Source organism: Muscardinus avellanarius, assembly GCF_963383645.1.
Source record: "Muscardinus avellanarius genome assembly, chromosome: 4".
NCBI lineage: Eukaryota > Metazoa > Chordata > Mammalia > Rodentia > Gliridae > Muscardinus > Muscardinus avellanarius.
Window position 1 is genome coordinate 120,141,279 of NC_137789.1, and position 25,427 is coordinate 120,166,705.

Below are 25,427 nucleotides of genomic sequence, written 5' to 3' on the forward strand. Positions count from 1 at the left end.
CAGTGACAGCGAGTTCACCACGCCCTGCCACAGCTCCAGATCTGTGCACACAATAACCATGAGTGTAATCTCTGTACTGCACTCCCAGGGATTTGCATAACTTTGATAATCTCCTTGGGTCAGATATTTGGCAGTCCAACCCAGTGAAGGAGTAGCAGTGGCAGAGATACCACACCCTACTTGCAGCTCCCTGTGGGAAAACGCCCAGCTCGGAACCCCCACGGTCTCGCACAGCCTCAATTAACTTCCTGGGTATGAGACTTTGCGATACAACCCAGTAAAGGAGTAGTGGTGGCTGAGAATACAACAGACTCGAGATACAGAACACCCCAAGTGAAGTCGTGGTGACCCAGGGAAGTCACAAAATTCTGAAATCATGGGAAAGAGGAACAACAATAGAACAATAAATGCCCACAACTCCATATTATCAGAACCTGATAACACAGAAATTCAGAGATCTTCAGAAGATCAAATCAGGAATATAACTGTAGAAATAATACAGGACTTTCAAAAAGAATTTAGAGAGAGTCTAAAAGAAATAAAGGGAGCAATCATTGAGGTAAAGGCCTCAATTCAAAGTATAAACAATCGATTAGACCACATGGAGAACAGAATCTCACTCCTAGAAGATGATCACTCCAAAACCGAATGCATAATTTCTAACTTAGAAAAAAAATCAGACAGCAGGAATCTGACATTGAAGAAATATGGGCCCATTTTAAGAGAGCTAACCTAAGAATAATTGAAATAGAGGAGGGAAAAGAAGGTGAAAACAAAGGGATCAATAATCTCTTCAAGGAAGTAATAGCAGAAAATTTTCCAGACATAGAGCAAGAGGTCGATACACAGGTCCAGGAAACTTATAGAACTCCCTTTAGACAGGATCGGAGAAGAGGATCCCCACGCCACATAATTGTCAAAATGACCAAAGTGGAAGCCAAGCAGAGAATCTTAAAGGCAACAAAAACAAAAGGCCAAGTGACATTCAGAGGCAAACGAAATAAATCACTCCAGACTTCCCAAACCAAGTTATGAAAGCCAGAAGGGCTTGGAGTAACATATTCCAAACTCTGAAAGAAAACAACTTCCAGCCAAAAATTTCCTACTCAGCAAAAGTAGCTATCAAATTAGATGGGGAAATAAGAAGCTTCTACGACAAACAGAAACTGAAGGAATTTATGTCTACAAAACCAGCGCTAGAGAAAATACTCAAAGAGATTAACTACAAAGAAGAAATAGGTAATACACACCAGAACCAGGGAAACAAGATTTTCTATCCAGCAGACAACTAAGCAAAGAAGAATATAATCATGTGTTTATAGGTTAAAATCTTTGGAGATTCATTATTTATTTCAGTCTTTTACCTATTTCTAAATTGTATTTCTAAATTGTATTGTTTGCTTTTATTGTTGCTAATTTTTAGGATTTCTATTTGGAATATTAATATACCTTTAGATAGAGCATTTGGAAATATTTTATCCCATTCTGTCAGTAACTTTTAACTGTTTACATTGTCTTTGGATGTACAATATTTTTTTTATTTTTTAGGAAGTTTGTTTATTCTTTTGTTGTCTGTGCCTTTGAAATCATATCCAAGAAATCACTGCCAATTTCAATGTTGTGAAGTGTTATGGCCCAGGTTTTCTTCTAAAAGTTTATAGTCTTAAGATTTACATTTAGGTCTTTTATCTGTTTTGAGATAATATTTGTATATGGTGTTAGGTAAGGGTCCAATTTTATTCTTTTTCATGTAATTATTATTTTTCAACAATATTTAGTGAAAAGATTATTATTTCCTTCACCAAATGTTCTTGGAAACTTTGTCAAAAATAACTTGACCATATATGGAAGAATTTATTTCTAGGCTTTTTATGTTATTCCACTGGTTTATATATCTGCCTTTATGGCAGTACTATACTGTTTTAATTATTGTAGCTCTATAAGGTTTGAAATCAGAAAATGTACATCTTCTAGCTTTGTTCTTTTTCGAGATTGTTTTGGGTATTTAGAGTTCTTATTTCATGGCAGGATAGATTTTTTCTGAAAAAAAAATATATGATAGTTTTACCTTAAAAAAAAAAAGAAAAAAATATCCTCTGGTAAGAAAGAAAGCAAAAAGAAATACTGAAATTTTATCTCTAAGTGATCAAAAGTTTGATATCAGACAAATGAATCTGTTATGTGAGATTATCATTGTTAATTTTGGATAAATTGCTATAATATCAAATGTCAACCACTAAGCCAAGCATGGGAAGGAGGGATGGGGAGGGAATGGGGAGGGGATTGGGTAGGGGCTAACTGGGCGATGTGTGCATGTATTTCTACACAAGTTTTTATCCCATTATGATGTATGAATACAGTGCACCAATAAAAAAATTAAAAAAAAGAAATGGGCAACTGAACTGAATAGACACTTCACAAAAGAAGAGATACAAATGACCAATAGATACATGAAAAGATGTTCAACATCATTAGCCATCAGGGAGATGCAAATCAAAACTACGTTGAGATTCCATCTAACCCCAATTGGGGTGGCAAGCATAATGAAGTAAAATAACAAAAAGTGCTGGTGAGGATATGGGGAATGAGGAACATATGTCATTTTGAGGGACACAATTCAGCCCATAATAAGACATCACTTAATCACTGTTGTTTTAGTTTTACAGATGAATAGCCAGCCTGGGAGAATAATGCATTGTGTGTCACAGAGCCAAAAAATGGTGGAACCAAAATTTTAAGTATGGCCTCATTAGCATCCAAACTGATGCTCTTTTTGCTAGTCATACCTTCTGAAAGGAATATAAATCTAGTTGGGAAGACACAACACTGGTTGATGCAATCTGAAGTATGGCGGCTACAGATTCAGAGGCATTTATTCACTGGACCCATTTCATCATATGGAAAGAATGGATTCTGGATTAATAATGCTTACTATGTGTTAGGTTGGGTTCTTCTGTATGTTGGGGGACTATTTGGGATGGAATCCAGGGGCATTCTACCTCTGAGCTACACTTCCAGCTCTTTTTATTTTTATTTTGTGGCTCTTGTTAAAGTGCTGAGGTGCTTGCTAAATTGTTGAGGCTGGCCTTGAATCTGTGATCTTCCTGTCTCAGACTCTCAAGTACTGATTTATAGGTATGTGTCACCATGCCCAGCTTAGGCTGGGTTCTTAAAAAAAAAATCTATCAGTCCTCTCACATGAGGAGCTGTTGACTGATAAACAGGACCAGTCTTAGTACACATTGGCCCAAAGCCTACAAATCATCCTGAATCTGCGTCAAACCCAAGAGAGTTTTTTGGATAAGCAGGATTGCTTTTACATCTCTTTCTTTCTGCATTTGGGTATAGGCTATGTGCAGAGAGACACATGCATAAAATCCCTAATCTACTTTTCAATTTTTACTTCACTGGCAAGCTACACAATATGTTAGTAGGCTTTCCTCTCTGTAGCATCTCAGGATGAAGGCCCAAAGGCCTATGTTCTGCCTTTTTAGACTCCAACTTGGGTTCCCAGGATTGCATGTTAAGCTAGACAGTGGTCAGGCCAGCACCTGCTTAGCTTAGCACTCTGGGTTGACCTTGTACAGCTTTTCAAGGTTCATTAAAAAGAACTATCCTATTCTGTATTTTGCCTTCTAACTACATTTTATGGATCTATATGCTGTGTTAAGTAATAACTGTACAAATGATAAGTTAAATCATATACATTCCCAGGTTATAATGCTCCCAAAGAAGACCAGTCTGGGTATGCATACTAGCGACCAAGTTCTATAACCTAGTGCATGCCAACGCTCACACAAAAATTACTGAATGACGTCTACTTCTTTTTGCTACACTCCAAGGAATATATTAAAATATCCCTGTAAGAATGCAAACTTCATATAGGTAAGCAAGATGCAGATATATATGCACTATATCGATAGATAGATGGTTGTTATTACAGCATCCCCAATATATCCTACACATATAAAATATCCAAAATTCAATAAATATCAGTGAAGAAAATCAAATTCGCTGTTGAGAAGTATCTGTTTTTCACAGAATGAAAATACATTGAGTTCCTTGCTCCAAAAATCCAAAATGCTCCCAAATCTGAAGCTTTTCTAAGTGCCGACATGACATCACAAGTGGAAAATTCCACATCTGACCTCATTTGATGGGCTGCAGTTAAAACACATGTAAAAAAACGAGACAGCTAAAAATGTTGTATAAAATTATCCTCAGGCTATATGTGCATATGAGGTATGTATAAAATATAAATAAATTTTATATTTAGACTGGGTCCCATACCCATAGATATTATATATATATATATAAAAATACTTCCCCCCTTAAAAAAAAAACCCAATGACAGCAAAAAACCCAAAACACTTTTAGTTCCAAACATTTTGGATAAGGGAATCTCAACCTGTGCTAACATTAACATTCCAAAATAAAGTTAAGGAAACCTAATGCTTAAATGTACCATTCTCCATTCTCTGAAGTTCTACTTTGAACTCCATTATCTGCAAACGTTTACTGTGGTAAGTAACTGGCAAGAACCAGTGCACTGTGGTTTTTCTGAAGATAGAGCCTTTGATATACAACTAAAACTTGCAAAATGTCAGATAACGCGAATATTTAGTAACTGAGGTATTATGATTGATTTTCTGGTTAACTGAGAACTCACTAGATAATCACCTTTGCTTCAATTATTGCTGAGATCTTTTCATTGATTTGTGAGGCTGATATGTGCCTCTGCATGCAATAGAGAAAAACCTCTGAAATCCAAACACTCAGCCACCTTTCCCATTGCTTACTTAGCCTTGCGCTTTATGCTAGAAAGAGAAAGCTAGCTATCCAGCAGTGCCTATGGAGCTATAAGAGGCGTGCCATAAAAGCCTTTTGGATAGTAAAAAATTATTAACCCTTTTCTACAGGAAGCTTGGCTTTATTGTAGAAATCCATTATTTTTATAGGTAAATTCCATGAATATTAATTATATCATTTTCAAAAAACAAATACAGAAGCATATTTCAAAGATATTTTTTATTGTGTGATATTGGAGATTAAACTCAGGGGCATGCTACCTCTGAGCTACACCCCCAGCTCTGTTTTATTTTTTATTTTGAAACAGGATCTCGGTAAGTTGCTGACAGCCTTGCTAAGTTGCTGAGGCTGGCCATGAACCTGCAATCCTCCTACCTTAGCTTCCCATCAGAGCTTTAATCTGATTTTTAATATTATTATTTTGGATTTTTTTCCTAGATTACAATAATTATTATAATATCAAATAGTTTTCTTATTGATAACTGGAATTCAGTTGTGATTTTTTTAGACTATCTCAACTGAGTCAGATGAGTAGAAAAGATTTTCTGGGGGGATTGGAGAGTACACAGAGAAGTAAACACATATTTTAAAAATGGAGCAATCCTGGCACTTGGGAGGCCAAGACAGGAGGGATCATAGGTTTGAGGTCAGCTTCATTAACTGAGTGAGATCTCATCAACTTAGCAAGATGTTTCAAAACTTAAAATATAATACAGCTGCGGGTGTAGCTCAAAGGTACAATGCCCCTGGTTTTGAAACAAAACAAAACAAAAATAATAACAGAAAGAAAGCAGTGCTTTTCTCCAATATCTTCATGTGGTTTTAGTTATAGTACTTAATGTCTTGAAATTCCAAATAATATTAAAGTAAGGCATGTGTTGGGGGAAGAAGAGGCAGAGAAACAGTATATGGAATTTTTAAAAATCTCAAGAAATTACAGAATTTGTTGTTTCTAGACAAAAGTAAATATAGAATATATGTGATGAATGTTTTGATTAGAACCAATAACCAGTTAACCCAAAATACATTTAATTCAACACATAAACCATAGAAAATGGTAATGCTCTTAGAATGTGGCGCCTAGGGACTGAGTAACATAACTGTCTAAACCTTGGGTGGAAAGCAAGCTTGTAAACAGTCAACCACTGCAAGACACCTTTGTAGCCCTGAGAACATTCACTTTTATTCTGACACTTTGTGTTTCTGGCTTTTATTACCTTTGAAAACTTTAACAGAAAGAGCAATTTGTTATCCCCCCTCATCTCTACCTTCTGGTGCCTTCCACACAATAAACACAAAACTGGATGCACACTAAGGTGAGAACCACCTCTGACTCCTGGATTCTTCCTCAAGCACAGTACCCCAAAACAATTAAGATTTACAATTTAGACTTTTTAAATTTTCAGTTCCAGAATCATATTACTCCATCACAAATAAGGTTCAAGCCAATCAGCAGGGGATAGGCTGAAAGTGTGGCTATAATATAGGAGGCCCTGCTTACCCAGTAGCTCTCTGAGTTCATGTGAAGGATGGCCCAAAGCCCAAGAAATACTTACCTCTAGCTTCAGAACATCATGCTGAAGTTTACGCTGAAATTCGAGGAAGTTTTTAATGGTCAGTTTCCCCTTGAGATCAGCTCCAAAAAAATATGTTGTGAGGGCTGAACATAAGCCAGACTTGAGGGTGTTACCCGTGGTAGGGCGATCTCTGTGACGCATACCCATACTGGTTTGGGAGCGAATGATGCTCTGAACCTAAAGCAAAACCAAATCTCACTTAGAAAAACAACACAAATGTGAAAAAACATAAATAAGGGAACCATCAAGAGTCTAACAAGAGAGCCTACAGAAGAGAAGAAGATCCTTTGCCAGCTATTCTTCTGAGAGAGGACTAACATCTAGAATATATGCAGTACTCAAAAGACTTAACACTAGAAAAACAGATAACCTAATCAAGAGGTGGGTAATTGAACTAAATAGACACTTTATGAAAGAAGAAATAAAAATGGCCAATAAATACATGAAAAATGTTCAACATCATTAGCAATCAGGGAGATGCAAATCAAAACTAGATTGAGATTCCATCTAACTCCAATTAGAGTGGCAATCATCAACAAGTCAAGCTACAATAAATACTGGCAAGGATGTGAGGAACTAGGAACTTTTCTACACTGTTGGTGGGATTGTAAATTACTGCAGCTGCTTTGGACATCGGTGTGGAAATTTCTCAAAAAAATGAGGAACGAATGCACCGTATGATACAGCTATACCACTCTTGGGTATCTTTCCAAAAGGACTGAAATCAGAGAATTATGGTAATATATACATATCCATGTTCATAGCAGCATAATTCATAACAGCCAAAGTATGGAACCATCCATCAACAGATAAACAGATTACAAAATTATGGGACATACATACAATGGAATTCTACTCGACAATAAAAAAGAACAAAATGATGTCATTTGCAGGAAAATGGATGGACCTGGAGAACATTATGTTAAATGAGATCAGCCAGTCACAGAACGTGAAGGCCATGTTTCCTCTCATATGTGGAAGCTGCAGAGGGGCTTCAGATAATGAAGGAGAAATTCCAGTGGAGCCAGGGAGGAGGTCTGGGGGACCGAGGGAGAATCCCTGAAGGTACATATATGAGAATACCAATGTCAGTCTCAATGTCCTGTGTGAAGAAGGGAAGAGGGGAGGGAACCGGGTAGAGGCCCACCAGGGGCTACGTGCAAGTGTGCCAAGTATCTGCGTGAACTACATTATGATGTGAGACTATAATGCACTGATAAAAGTATAAAAAAGACATAATTACTATCTCTCTCTCTCTGTCTCTCTGTTTTTCTCTCTCATATGTATGTGTATGATACTGGGGACTGAACCTGAGGGCATTCTACCCTTGAGTTACACTACCAGCCAGATTTTATTATTATTATTGTTGTTTTGTGATACTAGGGATTGAACCCAGATGCATTATATTTCCAACCTACACCCCCAGCACTTTATTTATTTATTTATTTATTTATTTATTTATTTATTTATTGGAAACAGGGTCTTGCTAAGTTGCTGAGAGTCTTGCTACATTGCTGAGGCTGTCTTTGAGCCTCCTGTCTCAGCCTCCCAAGCACTGGGATTATAGACACATGTCACCCCACCTGGCTGTTACTATTACTTTTGAAATAAGGTCTTATTAAGTTGCTGAGTCTGGCCTTGAAACTGAGATCCTCCTGTATGAGCCTCCCAAGTACTGGGATTACAGGCATGTGCCACCATGAGCAGCTACATTATCTATTTTAATGCTACAACAATCTTGTAAGTCCTATTATTATCTCAGTTTCTAGATGAAGAGATCGAAGCACAGAGAGGTGAATGACTTGCTTAAGGTCAAGTGGTTAGCAAGTAGCAGAAATGGGATTCTAACAAAGACGGCTTGATACCTTTTATAATTGGGAAATTTTTAGAAAAAATCTCTTTTCAGAAAAGAGTAAGCATTTGTTGGAGGGGGGCTGAAAGCCTTTCATACAACTGGGACAGTCAACAACAATCTTGCAGTAGGATCTTCTGTATCTCAGTAGACTGAGAACAATTCCATACTTCTCAGTACTGACTCTATAGTTCTCTAATGAGAGGAAGTATATCTATTAACAAATTTATTATTTTTTGTGGTACTGGGGATTGGACACAGGAGATTGAACTACACCCTCAGCACTTTTCAAAAATATGTATTTTTTTAAATTTTGAATTAGGGTCTCATTAGAATTAGGGGGTATACCACTGAGCTATACCCCCTGTCTTGGCCTCACAAGTAGTGGGATTACAGGAATGTTACCACCATGTCCATCTGGCAAATTCTTGACATATGTGATGGATAACACACTTATTGCAATGACAATGAAATACAAGGTTTATAATGAAATAATACTGTAAACATTTGGGAAATTTGTTCAATCTTTGAGAAATGATACTTTTTGGGACTAGCAACAGTGGCCTGTCTATGTAAGTGAGCTTTATTTATTTACTTTGGTACTGGGGATTAAAGCCAGGGAAATTCTACTTCTAAGCAAAACCCTGTTTTATTTTTTGAAAATGTGTCTCAGTAAATTGATGAGGCTCAAACCAACAGCCCTCCTACCTCAGCCTCCTAAGTACCGGGACACTGCTTTTTTAGGTGTTATCATCAAAGCAGTAATACGCATTTTACTTTATACTTTCTTGGGTTTATGTCCATTTATTAGAGTAAACTTTTAGAAGAATTGGTAGATCACAGGTATGTAGGTTTAAAATACTGATTTATATTGCCAAATAGCTTTATAAAGAGCTTGAGTCAATTTAATACATCCACCAACAATTTAGGAGTATGCTTATTTTCTAAGAGTCTACATAGTGCCAGTGTGTGTGTGTATTTATTTATTAGTATTGGGGAATGAATCTCAGGGGCACTCAACATAATCACATGATGAAGTGGGACAACCAAAGACCTTGAAGCCCCCCACTTTTTTTTTTGGTGGTACTGGGGTACCTGGAAGTCCTTCTACCTCCGGGCTATACTCCCAGACCTATTTTTATACTTTTTAAAATTTGGAAACAGGGTCTCTTACACCAGCGCGGCTGGCTTCGAACCTGCGCGATCTTCCTGTCTCCGCCTCCCAAGCGCGGGGATCACAAGCGTGCGCCACCACGCCCGGCTAGAAGCCCTTTTTAATTCTACAACTTACTATGTGTACTTCAGCAAGTTACTCAAACCCCCTGAACTACAATATTGTATGTAAAGTGAGGACAGTATTTCTTGTATTTACAGGGTTGTGAGGACAAAGACAATGTAGGCAAATATTCTTAAAGAGCTTTCTGCAGAAAGAGCATTCAACAAACAACAGCCATTATTAACATTTTGATTAGATACTTAATCATAATATCATACTGATTTAAACATAAATCCATCACTCTCTTTAGACTTAAAAGAAGTAAAGCTAAAATTACTTTATTAAACCCAAGGCACATAAAAATGTGTTTTAAATATTAATAGGTAAAGAAACTTGAAGGCACAACTTGCCTGCTCAAACTCCTCCATGTCTACTTCTCCATCTCCATTCAAGTCGAACATCTTGAAGGCAATTTCAAAATTTCTCTGAGGAGCTGCAAGCAGAGAAGGAGAAAGGAAGGAAGGGAGGGTAGAAAAGAAAAAATACTTAGAAGGCATGTGAAAATAAATCATTTAAAAAATAAATGGTTAAACACTAAAATATAATGTCTAAGTCACAAAACAGCACTGTGTTTAAATCTTGGTCAACCTTTGTAATACTCCTTGTAACTCAGAGTTACTGTGGCCAGTAAATATACCAACTGTCTTTGTGTTTCAACACTTTTTTTTTTTTTTTTTTTTTAAGCTACTTCAGCTTTGCTTTCTAGACACCATTCTCTTAGCTGTATAATAATCTCAGTTTTTTTTTCTTTTGGATGCTGGGGATTGAACTCAGGGCTTCATGCTCTACCACTAAAGCCATAATGTTGTTGCTTAAATAAGAGTACATTTATCCGAGCAAGGCTGTCTGTCTAGAGTGAGACATGTTGCTGTAAAGCAAGAAGTTGAAAGTCTAAAGAACTGTTTTGCCTCTAAAACAAGGCAAATTTCTAGTCTCTCTATTTTGAGTATAACCAGGAGTTCTATAGATGTTATTCTGCCAACAGGGACGTCAAGCTGTTTTCTTATACTAGTTTATTCATTTTCACTACAGCTCTGTTGCAGGACAGAAAAGCAAATTATAAACTATTCATCTCCCCGCTTCAATGTCAGCTGTATACACAAATTACTCAGTATTCTTTTTTTCTCTTTTTTCTTTCTTTCTCTTCCTTCCTTCTTTCTTTTCTTTTTCTTTTTTGTTACTGGAGGTTGAAATTCCATCTAAGCAATAACATTATTATATAGCTTTAGTGGTAGGGCATGAAGCCCTGAGTTCAATCTCCAGCATCCAAAAGAAAAGATTCTACCTCTTAGCTACACCCCCAGGTTTTTTTTTTTTTTAATTTGTTATTTTGAAACAGGGTCTCGCTCAGCCTCCCAAGTACTAGGATGACAGGCGTGCACCACCATGCCCAGCTTAAGGTCTTCTTAAAAATTAATCTGAAGTTTAAAAAGCAAAAGCACACACAGCTTGACAAGATGGTATAGTTAGTTTTCCTTCCTTCGGTGAATGATACCGCTTTAATACTTTGGTAGCATTCCAGGATCAATCAAAATAAAATCACCATACTTTGTATGCAGGAATAAAACATAAATCTAACAGTCTTCCTCCCTCACCAAGCTAAATATTCTAGTAAAGAAAACTAAGTTGTTTACTTCCTTCAGTGCTTCAAATTTATTCAGATGTAGAGAATAACCTACAATTGAATTAAATTTTTAGTTAATATAATTTTTACTAACATATGTGAAGATTATATGTAGACAAAATGCAAATGAGCTTTGTGTGTATACAAAATAGTAGTGTTCACATTCCCATCTTGCTCATAACTTATCAACAGCAACATCTAGGTCTACATTCCATTTCCATACAGCTAAACAGCCAGGCTGGTAAGTTTCTGGTTCTTAGTTGCCTAGGTGAATCACACGATCCTCAGCTTCTAATTATCTGCTTCACTTTCTTGATTTCCGCTTTGGGCCACAACTATAATAACTGGGCAGGACACAAGCTGAGAGAATTAAATTTTTGTCTACTTATTACCACTTCTCAAATTTTGTCTACTGCCTAAATACCATCTTTTACTGAGAAGTTACCATGTTCCAGGCACTAAGCTAGATAATTTCAAGCTGTTTATTATGTGATTTTGTACTCTCAATCCTGAAAGGTTTTATTTCTTTATTTTTAAACAGAGGAGGAAAGTTACTTAACTGCTTTGAGGCTCAAAACAGTTAAATGACTAGACTGAAATTGCACAGATAATGAGTAGAACTGAGAACAGAACTTAAGATCAACACTGACCCCAAAGCCTTAAAAATATCTTATTATGCTCCATGACATCCAATATGAATAGAGGTCCTTATAATAAACATATACTTTTTTTTGTGGTACTGGGGGTGGAACCCAGAGGCTTTTCTACCAGGAGAACGACACATTCAGTATTTCTAAAGGACTCTGACACCTGAAAGGCTCCATTTAGAAGAAAAAATCATAAGCCCCTAGCAGCCAGCTAATAGTTAAAAAGAAAAGTATATTTTACTGCAGCTGACAGCTTAGGAATGTAAAATATGCGATAAGCCCACCCCATCTTATCTATACTGACTGAGTCAGAGCGCCTTGACCCGGGAGCTTACTGACGACACCTGGTATTTTATCTAACACTTGACTACAGAATGTACTTTTCAAATGATTCTGTAATTTTCTGTAAACGCATGCAATTTAGCCCAAAACCCCCTAACTAATGGTCTTTTCCCTATAAATACCCTCAGTTTCAGTGGCTCGGGGCCGAACTCCTATATGAGTCGGCCCCAGTGCACTGGCTCCTTAATAAACTTTTACCTTTTGCTTTTGCATCAAGGAAAATAAAGTCTCTCGTGGTACCTGACGTCGCTTATCCCAAGGTTGATTGAGGGTCTCCCCTCGGCGGGGGTCTTACACACCGTGTGAAGGATGAGTCGGCAAGTTCAGAGAAGATCAGGGACAATATTGTAAATGTTGAAAATAGGAACTGAGATAGTGGCAGCGGTACCAGAGGGGAGGGAACGGATTTGAAAGACCTCAAGGAGGCAGAAATTATATATCTTGGTGATGAGTTAGCTCTGATGGGTTGAGAGTAAAAACAGCATGACTGGATGAGACTACTGGGCACTTCATGTCATTCACCAGGAAATGAAATAGATGTAAAAGGGTTGGAAAATAAAATTTGTGCGATGGGATCTGCTGAATTCAAGGTGTCGACAGCGTGTTCAGTCAGAGGTGTTCAGGAGATGGTGGAGATACAGATCAAAGGGTAGAAGAGAGGGGAAGCTGGAAGTTACTGGCATATACGTGGTTAGCTGCAAATGATATGCCCAGAGAGGAGAAGTGTGAGGAAGGATAAGATGCAGGCAGAAACCAGTATTTGAGGAGAGGGGGAGGAGAAAGCAGTGACAAAAAGAGAGGCATCTAGCCGGGCGTGGTGGCGCACGCTTGTAATCCCCGCGCTTGGGAGGCAGAGACAGGAGGATCGCGCAGGTTCGAAGCCAGCCACACGCGCTGGCTTAGGAGACCCTGTTTCCAAATAATGTAAAAATAGGTCTGGGGGTCTGGGAGTGTAGCCCGGAGGTAGAAGGGCTTCCAGGAACCCCAGTACCACCAAAAAAAAAAAAAAAAGAGAGAGAGAGAGGCATCTAATACTGGGAGGAACACAGTTCAAATTGATAGAAATTAGGAAAAAAGTGAGCCACGTCTGTGTTCCCAGACATGAATTAAACAGTATTCCCACTCTTTATCTATACCGATGACAAAGGTTACTTGCACAGGATGCTTAAAGTTTTAGCTTATCATAATATTTTAGGTCCACTGTCCCAAGAGTTCGTGAAGGCTTGCACCAAGATCATTTAAGTGACTGAATGCGTTATTCTACCAAATCGTAGTTAATATTTCTTCCTACAACTAAAGTTAAATTCATTTGACTGAACAAGGCACACCCTGTACTCCCTGAGGTTTCTTTTTATCCTGGCTTAAATACTTGCGAACAGAGAATGTGCTGTATGTGAAGCTACTCTGAGTGCTTCCTCTAATAATGCAGGGAAGTCCCAGAGGCTGCGCACTGGGGGTCTGGTCACTGCTGAGGCAGGCTGGATGGCGACCTCGCACACTCTCATGTAGGCCCCAGTAAGCCACCCGGGAAGGTCCTTCTAGCCCTCAGCCCATTCAATCTTCATCTGCTGATCATGTCAAAGCATGAGACAAGCAGGACACAAACCAGTTTGCCTTAAGTGAAATAAGCTATACAAATATGCGGTCAGATAATTCTCTTACAAACCTCCCTGCTTCTCTTTAAATGTTGACTTCAGGATAACTTTAAAATCGATTTGTTCTGGAAAGCTGAAGGAAGTTTCCTGGGTTTATGTTAACTCATGACCTGCTTCCACAAAAGGTTCTGAGAGAAATGCTTTTGAATTCTAGCTCCTTACAGAGTGAAAAGTGAAGCTCCCCCTGCTAAAAACAGTACAATCCACTTTCGAAATGATTTCCAAATGGTCTGACCATGTGTTGGAAATGATTAAACTTTGCATGACAATCTTTGAACTAGGATGCAGAGCTACTGGTCTGCTCTGGTTTAGGATCAATTTGTATGATATTAATCTACCATTAACAATAATGATAGCAACAGTTCACAACTCTAGACTTTTCCGAAGCATAATTTTTCTATTTTGCGTTAATACCAATAGTAGTAGTAGTAGTAGTAGTAGTAGTAGTAGTAGTAGCAGCAGCAACGATGATGATGCATCTTTTTCTGTGTAGTAAGTAAAATAATCATAAAGCAACAACACTAGCTGTCCTGAAACTTTTGCGGCGGTTTCACTTACTATTCTTTTTGTTTGTTTGTTTTTGGTGGCACTGGGGTACCTGGAAGCCCTTCTACCTCCGGGCTACATTCCAAGACCTATTTTTATACTTTTTAAATATGGAAACAGGGTCTCTTAAGCCAGTGCGGCTGGCTTCGAACCTGCGCGATCCTCTTGTCTCCGCCTCCCAAGCGCGGGGATTACAAGTGTGCGCCACCATGCCCGGCCTCACTTACTATTCTTATATAGAAAATGCACAAGGCCGGAGTGCTAATTCTGGCTCTTCCAACAACAGAATGAATCATTTGCTGCCTTAAGTTCCTTTTTGGGAGTACTGACAGAATGATGAGAAAAACAAATAGGGTATAATACTAAATAAGTTGATTATTTTCTGTTGGTTTGATTCTCCAACCAAAAAATTCCTACCTGTATCATTCCTGTTATAAAAAGCTGCTGTAGGAGCCAGGTATGGTGGCGCACGCTTGTAATTCCCGTGCTGGGAGGCGGAGACAGGAGGATCGTGCAGGTTCAAAGCCAGCCGCGCTGGCTTAAGAGACCCTGTTTCCAAATAAAAATATAAAATAGGTCTGGGAGTGTAGCCCAGAGGTAGAAGGGTTTCCAGGAACCCCAGTACCACACACACACACAAAAAGCTACTGTAGGATAAATGAGGTAATTCATAATAGCAAAGAATTCGGAGTTAGGGAAATCTTTGTAATAAGATCCTTCATTTAATGACTGATCTTTCTACTACTGAATTTGTATGAATGATCACACAATCTCTGTCTGATTATTTGAGATGCAAGTTACCGCTTCTGAGGCCTGAGTAGTATTGACCATATGAATAAAGTTTTTCTTATGCAGAGCCTAGGCCCACTCTGTGTAGTGCCTATGAACAAAGTTCATATCTAGAGAGATAAATATATCTGTTTCCTCACCTATATGATGGCTCACTGAAGACGTACAAATTATTATCATGTCTCTAAGGCTTCTCAGAATTTTCTTCCAGATCTTCAATGTGCTAATAGTACTCCTCTCGGGTGCTTTATGTTTTTTTTTATTTGCTCGGTATTAGAGATTGAACCCAGGGGCATTCTACTTTCAAGATATACCCAGCTCTATTTATTTTATTTTAAAACAAGGTCTCACTAAGTTACTGAGGCTGGCCTCAAATCTGTGATTCTCTTGTCTCAGCTTCCCAAATACTAGGATTTACAGACATATATACCCATACTTGGCTTTCTACGGTACTTTAAATGGTCAGTGCCTCCAAGTGCAACATTCTAAATATATTTAACTCTGGACATTGTATGCTTTCTAGAACTGATCTGCATATTTACAGAATAATGAACTAGAATTATTATATGAAGTTCTGGTGTCTTGCATTCTCCTACATAACATTAGGGCCAGGGGGGTGGTGCAGGAGGCATAAGATTATATTTTTAAAAAGTACCCCTCCCTAAGCCGGGCATGGTGGCGCACGCTTGTAATCCCTGCGCTTGGGAGGCGGAGACAGGAGGATCGCGTTGGTTCGAAGCCAGCCCCACTGGCTTAAGAGACCCTGTTTCCAAAAATAAAAAAGTATAAAATAGGTCTGGGAGTGTAGCCCGGAGGTAGAAGGGCTTCCAGGAACCTCAGTACAACAACAAGAACAAAAAAGTGCCCCTCCCTCAATTTTTCCAAATGGTTCAAGGCAGCAGGGCGAGGTGCAGTCGGGGAAATCATTCTGCCCTTTGCATAGAATGGGGGAAAGTTCCTGGGTCCAATGTGTCATAGGTGTAGCACAACATTTCCTTGGGATGACTTGGCTTCAGAAGAATGCCACACAAAGAGAAAATATCCTAAGAATTATTTTAAACACGTAAGCATCAGTAGACCATCGGTCTTCTTGTCATTGACCGAAGTTGGCCAGTTGATGACTGACTTCTTGTTTGATGGTAACTGTTTTATAGGCACTCTGGTAGGCTTTTCTGAGTTTTCTTCCAAAGCAGCATCTGTGCTGCAAGGGGCCAGTGGGGGGCTCTGCTGGGGCCAGCGCAGGGCAGGTGCAGTTGCTTTGTTGTGCTTGGAGGACTTCAAAGGCCTAGAACCCTGGCTGGTTCTCTGAATAGCACCTTAGATTTCCTTGTATCCAGGACATAGTTCATGTCCTCTTCCCTAATTCTGAAGTAAAATAGAAAGAGGTCAGTCATCTGAGGCTGTCCTTTCAGCCATGAAGGCAAAGAAAGTGCTCCCATTCTGGAACTCAGTGGGGGTCAGCTATAACCTCAATAACTTGCTGAGTGGTCAGAAGCTACCGGCTCAGGGATCTTGCTTGGCTGCCTCCTGGTCTGTCACCTCTGGTCAGGGTTTTCTGCTGTGCCTTCCACCTGCACTGCAGTGGTGCTGAGAGGATGGCTGGGCTCCAATAGCACTGCGGGGGCTTCAGATTGATTGCATGAAAGAATGCCTCGTCCCAGTGGCCACCTGGCCTTGAGGCCTGAAGCAGACAGGCAGCTGGAACAGGCTATCAGTCACACCACCTAGATGATTATCCAGAACTGTGTGCTATCCTGAACCATTTAGCAAGCTAGAAGCCAGCCTTTGAGGAAATGAGGAAGGTGGCCGCCAAAGGGTTGGTCCAAAATCTTGGGAGGAGGATGGGCATAGTAGACAGTCATGTTCTTGTCCAGAAGGTTCTGATTCTGTGGTTGTCATCAGAAGAGCTATATTTAGGCAAAAGGAGGCCGCTGCAGGGAACCAAAAGGGTCCAGTCAAGTCCCCCCGGCCCTGGGAAGCTATATGCTGGGCTTCTGGCGCACATCCTGCATGCAGTACATGGCACCAGTGCAGACACTACCCACTGTGGGTTTGTTGCTTCAAGACGGGTGCTAAAGCCCCACCTGGAGACTTAGGCTGGATACCATGTAGTGATTGAACTCATTATTTGCAAAGCAATCTTGCTGCTGAACAGCAATCTGTCAGATTTTGACTGGATCTACCTGTACTCATAGGCATCTTTCCAAGGCCAAAAATGATTCAGCACAAGTGGCTAAGTCACTCTGCCCAGCCAGTGCCCTGGAACAACCTCAGAGCCCACATCTTCTCTGCCATTGATTGCTGAGGTAGAGTCTGCTGGAAAAGAGAGCCCCTTCTCCATTAGCAGTCCTGGTACTCCTAAACTGCAGTGAGCCAGCGGGTCTCCAGGTCCCTCCCCCAAAGTGGAAGAAGGCCACAGAGCTTTGGGTGGGGTGCGTAAAGAAAGAAAAGTAAGAAGCAATTCATCTCAAGTCCTACAGCCAGATATTCTAGGCCCTTGTTCTTATGTGAAGATTCAGAATCAAGAGTCTCCACTGTCTGAACTGTACAAACAATCCATTGTGCTCATGCCTTTAGGCAACTTCCTTTGTGATAGAATCCAGGATGCTCTACAGGGCATCCTGTATGGATGAAGAGTCCCAGGAGCTGAGAGAACTGTAGGAGCAGAGGCTGAGGAGGTTCAGGGATAGAGAGAGACAGGCTTGCTGGTCTCCATGCTGAACCCCAGCCCAGATATCCAGACAGACAGAGCAGACAAGGAGGAAGAACAAGTTATTCCCTTGCATTTTTGCTTGCGCAACCCGAAAGGAGCCCCATCCCATACCCCTCATGCTTAGAGAAGGATTCACTGATAGTGCGAGCTCCCTGGGGCCCAGTCTGCAATGGTTCTGCTTTCCTCCTTTCCAGCTGGCCCTCCCAGCTCAGCCACCTTCGGCTTTGAGCCCCTGAGCATTCTAGATGGCTTTGCTGCCATCCATGGCACCTCTACTGCCCAACAGCCCAGGAGCACTAGATTCTAACCGTATGTGTTGTATGTATCCTCAATGCCGAGAAGAGCAGCGGCCAGGAGCACTGGCCTACCACACTGTGAGATGCTGCTGCTTGCTGGAAGTTCTTGGTTTTATGAACTTGCCTGGATGAGAAATCAGATCTGTGAAAGTTTATCAAAAGATAGGAGTTTTCTTGGGTATCTTTCCAAAGGGGCCAAAATCAAAGAGCTACAGTAATATGTGCATACACATGGTCGTAGCAGCACAATCCACAATAGCCAAATTGTAGAACCAACTTAGGTGTCCATCAACAGATGAATGGATTATAAAATCATGGGAAATACACACTATGGAATTCTACTCAGCAATAAAGAAGAATAAAATTATGTCATCTTCAAAACATGGAAGGACCTGGAGAACATTATGTTAAGTGAGATTAGCCAGACACAGAAAGGGAAGGGTCATATGTTTTCTCTAATATGTGGAGCTAGAGAGTAAGTGGGATGCCAGACGGACTCCAGACAATGGAGGAGAAACCTCAGCGGAGCCAGAGAGGTGGTCTACGGGAAGAAAAGGGGAAGACTGAGGTTCATTAATGGAAATACTATCATCTGCTATGGGTACATAAGTGAATATAGCAAAGTCAAGCTTAGTCTCTGTATCAGAAAGGGGGTAATGGGGAGATGGAGGGGCATCAAGTGCTGTGTGCATGTATGCCACTGTCAACATTATTTACACTATGATGTGAGACTAATGCACCAATAAAAGCACATTATATTTAAAAAAGACAGGATTCCCCCAGTGTGGGCCTGCCTGCTTTTCACATCTGGCCACCCTGACCTGAGAGCTTGGCAGCATATTGTTTTGGGGAGGAATGGAGGAGGAGAACGTAGCATTGAGTCTGGCCCCCATGTTGGCTCCAGGGGTTCTGGGTTCCGGTGCTGTGCAGCGCTGATTATGTTCTTTCTGAGTCAGTCCTTTGCCACTGAATGCTTGGTTCTGGAGCCTTATCTAATTTAAGCTTAAAAATAAAACTTTCTATTTCCACTTGTGGCCATAAGGTGGTGTGAGGAGTTAAATTAACTTTTCCAGATTCATAGTTGGCTTGTTCTTAAATATTATCAAGAAATCTTTGCCACTTTTTTTGTCTTTTAACAATCGGTTTTTTTTTTTTTAATGTGCTGTTTGACTCTGCTAAGGCACAGGGATAATAAGAAAAAAATGTAAAACAAACAAAAACCAATCTGTATTGGTTACTGAAGACACTGTGTTATGAAATAAATTTTAAATTCAGGTTCTCTCTTGGTTTTTGTGCTACAATTACAACTAAAAACACTGAAACAACATTTTTACTAATACCATATATTTTAGTTTTTTACTATTTAGTGATTTAATATTTTCAAACAATATTAAATTAATTAGACTAGTTCCTGAATAGTTTTTCTGCAGCTGTATGGCTAAATACTCCCACTAAACTATACTACTGGGATTGAGGTGGGAAAATTACATAATTGAAATAGCATCCTGAATTTAAAATACATAGTTTCCAACATAATATGTAATTTGATATGGAAAAATGATAATTTTTTTTTGGTGGTACTGGGGTTCCTGGAAACCCTTCTACCTCTGGGCTACGTACTCCCAGACCTATTTTTTATATTTTTATTTGGAAACAGGGTCTCTTAAGCCAGCAAGGCTGGCTTCGAACCTATGCGATCCTCCTGTCTCTGCTTCCCAAGAGCGGGGATTACAAGCGTGCGCCACCACGCCCGGCAATAAGAAATTTTTATTGGGAATTAGTATCTAGAAATTTCTTTAGTGGGGAAATGAGATAATAAAACCATGTGAGAAAGCTAAGGTTCACGGTATGTGAATCATTAATCTAGTTCTTTTAACTTTGCTCCTTTAACACAGAAGTGAAAAAAAAAATTACCCTGGAGAAATAACAAATATTGTAGATAAAAAAAAAAAATCCTCAACCATCCAAGAGAGGAAAGTTTTAGGTTGCATAGTTGTCCACAACATCTGAAAACTACAGGCAACTTTTATAGTCTTGAAGGAAAATACTTGTAATCTAAGAAATTCCCTAAGTGTGAAGTCATTGTTTACCTACACTAGCAATGAAGATATTCTCAGACATGCAAGAACACTAAAACTGTGTAGCCCACATTTTTCTTTCTTCTTCCTTTCTCTCTCTCTCTCTCTCTCTCTCTCTCTCTCTCTCTCTCTCTCTCTTTCTCTCTCACTCTCTTTTCCTTTTTTGGTAGTGGGGATGATGGAACCCAGGGGTATTTGACCTCCGAGATACACATCAAACCCTATTTTTTATTCTTTATTTTTAAACAGGGTCTCACTGAGTTGCAAAGGGCCTCACTAAGGAGCCAAGGCTGTGATACTCTTTTTGTGGATTGAACCCAGCGGCATTCTACCCCAAAAATAAAAACCTACTTTTTTTTTTTTTTTAAACAGGGTATAGTTATGTTGCTGGGAGTCTCATTAAGTTGCTGAGACTGGGTATGAACTTGACATCCTCCTGTCTCAGCCTCCCAAGCAAGTTCTGAGTGTCCGCCAACATGCCAGCTTTGTATCGGATTTTTTAAGAAAAAGTCTGCCAACTCTCCTCGAGGAAATCCTTTAACCAACAATAAGAAAATCAATTGAAAAAATTCTGAAAATAAAGATAGGTAGATAAAATGAAGTGAGCAATAAAAGCAGTAAAACACAGTTAAACTTCAGTCATGGTTATGCCGGGCGTGGTGGCGCATGCTTATAATCCCTGCGCTTGGGAGGCAGAGACAGGAGGATCACTCAGGTTCGAAGCCAGCCGCGCACGCTGGCTTAGGAGACCTTGTTTTCAAAATAAAAATGTAAAAATAGGTCTGGGAGTGTAGCCCGGAGGTAGAAGGGCTTCCAGGAACCCCAGTACCACCAAAAAAAAAACAAAACAAAACAAAACAAAAACAAAACAAAACAAAAAAAACACAAAACTTCAGTCATAGTTATTTATACAGTATTAACAAGGGCACCTGCTTTTTATGAAATTCTTATTATGTATCAGGCAATTCTATATGAATTTAATTACCTCAACTACTCTATACTATTGGTATTAAATATATTCATTTCATTTCAGCAAAGACAACAAAAAGAGTAAAAGTGTAGAATATGTTCAGGGTCATAAAACTAAGATTCAAATCCAGACAGTCTACTAGAGCATACACTCTTATTAGCTATTATACTAAAATGACAAATGCTCTGAGATGGTATCAAAATATGATATATATAAGAAATATATCCAAAATGAAACAACACAGGGAGATAAAAAATAAGGGGAGATTTTGTAGAGTACAAAAAATAAAACAGGATGAAGAAGGGCAGTAATATCAGATAGAAATAAACTAAAGTCAGAAAGACTAATAAGAATAAAGTCTGATTTCATATTGCTAATAGGTACCAATAATAACGAAGAACTCACATGTATCTTTAGGTACAGGACAATACCATATCAAAAAATATAAAATGACATTAGATGTAAAGGAAAAATGATAGAAATTTAGTAATATCTTAGTCTGACATGTTTTGTAGAGAATTTAATAAGGCCATGGAGACTTTATATAATATAAACCACAATTTTAACTTATTAGATATATAATAAACACTGCATTCTGTTAGAAATAGATTTTATACATATATTCTGCATTCAAGAAACATTTATAAAGACTGATTATATATTAGACCATACAAACATATATATGCAAGCTAACATAACAAAAAGCATGAATAAAAGAAAAATTGCAAATGTAGCATTTTTGTGACTATAATGTCATCTAGCTGAATGGAGTAAAACAACTGTGATTAGGCTAGATGTCAGAAAAGCATGTCATAAAATTGAAGTTTAAAATAAGATTCATGATAGATTCAACTGAAAAATGGCAGTGACATTTATTTTAATGTAATGGATAACGAATGCTCACCATGACTGCTACTGTTTTGAACATTCTAAGCCCAAACAACAATACAATGAAGTAAAGTATACATGTTAGAAAAGAAAAAGAAAACCCATCACTATTTACAGATTATATAAATCTCTTCCTAAAAAACTAAAGCAAATGAACAGAAAAACTCTCAGAACTACTAACAGGAGGACTGTGATCAGTTGTAGAATAAAATACTTAATGGATTTTAATCTAGGAAACTAAAATACTAAACAAGCTGTACCACAGCATCTTCCTAATTACTGTTCTTCTTTTTTGGTCTATATTTCCTACGGCCCAAACAAAAATTTTTTGTTATAGGAATCTAACACCTGAAACTGGATCTGGGCATGAAGGAGAGGGAAAAATGGGGTAGGAGGATCTCAAGGCAGCAGAGCGTCAGGGCTGGCTGCACAGAAGAGAAGGTCAAGGCAGAAGAGGAGAGAACTCACCTGCAGGGCTGAAGGGAAGGGGCCCTCAAGGCAGAGGAGAGCAGGAAGGAGAGGGAACTCAGGGTGGAGCTGAGCAGGAAGGGGAGAGAACTCCAGTGGGGCTGAGTATGAAGGAAAGAGGGCCCACGGTGGGGCTGAGCAGGAAGGAGAGGATATCCAGGCGGAGGGGAGAAAATTCAAGATAGGTGTGGGCAGGAAGGAGCTCTCAAGGAGGAATGGGTGAGAACTCAAGCATGGCTGGGAAGGAAGGAGAGGATCTCAAGGTGGAACTGAGCAGGAAGAGATCTAGGTGGAAGGGAAGAGAAACCAAGGTGGAGCTGAGCAGGAAGGAGACATGGAGGCAGAAGGGAGAGAGCTCAGTTGGAGCTGAGCGAGGGGGAGAGGATGTGAAGGCGCAAGGAAAGGGAGCTCGAGGCGGGGCTGAGCGGGAAGGAGAGGGGCTGGCAGTGCTTCTGCAAATGTTTTATTATTGCCTTCTCATCTCCCTTTCTAAAATTGTTTTCATGTTATTAGCTCACAGGGTTAATAATTTTAGTTAGGGCACAGCTGAAGAGAACACAAAGCCAATTCGTTACTTCATAACTGACAACGGACAAGATCCAGACTTTAAGTTATATTGTCATTATCTAGGGAGTCAGTACAAGTGACCCAAGTTCATAAATAATATTCAGCATTTCAGATAAGTCCTAATAACTTTTCTTTGCACTTATAGAGAAAAATCTTTTACTTCTAAGATTTAAGATCATCAGCTAATGTGTGGTTGGTTAGTGTAGAGAATTAAGCCATTAATAACCATGTTCATCTATTCTCACTCAATGCTTATTAATCTACTTTTTTTTTTTTTTTGGTGGTACTGGGGTTCCTGGAAGCCCTTCTACCTCTGGGCTACACTCCTAGTCCTATTTTATATTTTTATTTGGAAACAGGGTCTCTTAAGTCAGTGCGCTGGCTTCGAACCTGCGCGATCCTCCTGTCTCCGCCTCCCAAGCGCGGGGATTACAAGCGTGCGCCACCACGCCCGGCTTATTAACCTACTTTAAGGATCAATGGCTTTTTGGAAATTTTTTTTTTTTTTTTTTTTTTTTTGGTGGTACTGGGGTTCCTGGAAGCCCTTCTACCTCCGGGCTACACTCCCAGACCTATTTTTACATTTTTATTTGGAAACAGGGTCTCCTAAGCCAGCGTGCGCGGCTGGCTTCCAACCTGCGCGATCCTCCTGTCTCTGCCTCCCAAGCGCGGGGATTACAAGCGTGCGCCACCACGCCCGGCTTTTTGGAAATTTTTAACAATTATTATTAACCATCTCATTATCTTGCGTACAGGGAATCTAAACTTACTTTGCTAATCAGCATCAGCAGTTATCTAGTAAATATTTAGTTTTTTTTGTGTGTGTGGTACTGGGGTTCCTGGAAGCCCTTCTACCTCCGGGCTACACTCCCAGACCCATTTTTATACTTTTTTTATTTGGAAACAGGGTCTCTTAAGCCAGCATGGCTGGCTTCAAACCTGTGCGATCCTCCTGTCTCCCCCTCCTAAGCGCGGGGATTACAAGCAGGCTCCACCACGCCCAGCAATATTTAGTATTTTATTTAATTCAGATGCTCATGCTGAAAGTTCTCTAAGTTAATTTATCAAGGCTATTCAAGTAAATGAGGTATAAACATAAACATAAATAAATAAAATGAGAACTGGGAGGATACTACACAAAAATTCTAAATTATCACAAAAAACCAAGTTTATCTTGAATTATGTTAATTAAAAACATTGCTCTCACTCCATTGATGTCAGCTGCTACAATGACTATTCTTAATTTAGGACATTAATAACGAAGTCAAATTTTGTGGGGTTGTGTGTGTGTGTGTGTGGTATTGGTGATTGAACCCAGGACCTTGAGCACTCTAGACAAGCAAGCACTCTACCCTGAGTTATTCCCAGCCCCAAAGTTGAGTCTGATATTGCAAAATTTTTGGATGAGATGAAAGGGATACCAATATATTTTGTATTCTTTTCCTGTTTTCTTGCTACAATACATATAGTGAATATGTCTGTAGTAAATATTATTACAAGTTTGTAATCACTGTTTTACAATTTACATTCCAGGAAATAAAGTACCTAGGATGTTAAATAGTAGTAAGTGCCAAGGAGAAAAAGTAATGCAAGGGAAGAGTTTGGAGGTGTGTATGTTTAAGCAAGTGCACGGGATGGGAAAACAGGAGTTCAAATGTTTAGGTTGACCAAGAAAGTCCATTATCCAAATAATGTATGCACAAGAATGAAGAATTCATATCATTTATAGTAAGCACAAGATATTTCTGCTAAATTGGTTATTATTCTGGACGTATGTCCAAGAACATGTTATTTAGGAATACCACATTTCTAGAAAGTTTCAGTAACAATTACTTCTACTTTATGGGCGGAAATTGTTCTGCATAACAATTTCTTTAGAAAAGCAGCTTTCTGAATTTTTAATCTTTATATGTAAATAGAAAATAAATAATTTACTATATGTAGTTGTTGAATTTTATTCTAGACAATAAACACTCCTAAGGTACTTCTGAGTTCCAAGTTCCAAAGCACTGGGGAAGAGTGTTCCTATTACTCAAAGCGATTGGTTTTTTCTTTTGGCGGGTCTGGGGATGGAACTAGGGGCATTCAACCTCTGAGCTACACCCCTGCCCTATTTTTCATTCTTTATTCTTTATTTTGAAAAAGGGTCTCACTAAGTTGCGGAGGACCTCACTAAGCAATGGAGGCTGTCCGCAAAGCGCGATCCTCTGGTCTCAGCCTCCAGAATGCTGGGATTATAAGCGTGCGCCACCACGCGGGGCTGCGAGTACATTAACTTTGAATGAAAACAGCTAACGAGAAATAATGACAGTCCTGCATCATCTGCGTGA

General features: G+C 39.3%; 1 protein-coding gene across 3 annotated transcripts in view; it reads right to left on the minus strand.

The window, feature by feature from the left end:
* The window catches only part of MICU1 (mitochondrial calcium uptake 1), a gene marked incomplete at both ends in the record, with an annotated part of 152,126 nt that overhangs the window by 85,359 nt on the left and 41,340 nt on the right, over nucleotides 1-25,427 (minus strand). For all 3 annotated transcript variants that reach the window (XM_080695166.1, XM_080695165.1, XM_080695164.1), the window contains 2 exons: nucleotides 6,366-6,563; nucleotides 9,865-9,947. In XM_080695166.1, coding sequence (XP_080551292.1) covers nucleotides 6,366-6,563; nucleotides 9,865-9,947 — 281 coding nt within the window. The remainder of the gene's footprint in view (nucleotides 1-6,365; nucleotides 6,564-9,864; nucleotides 9,948-25,427) is intronic.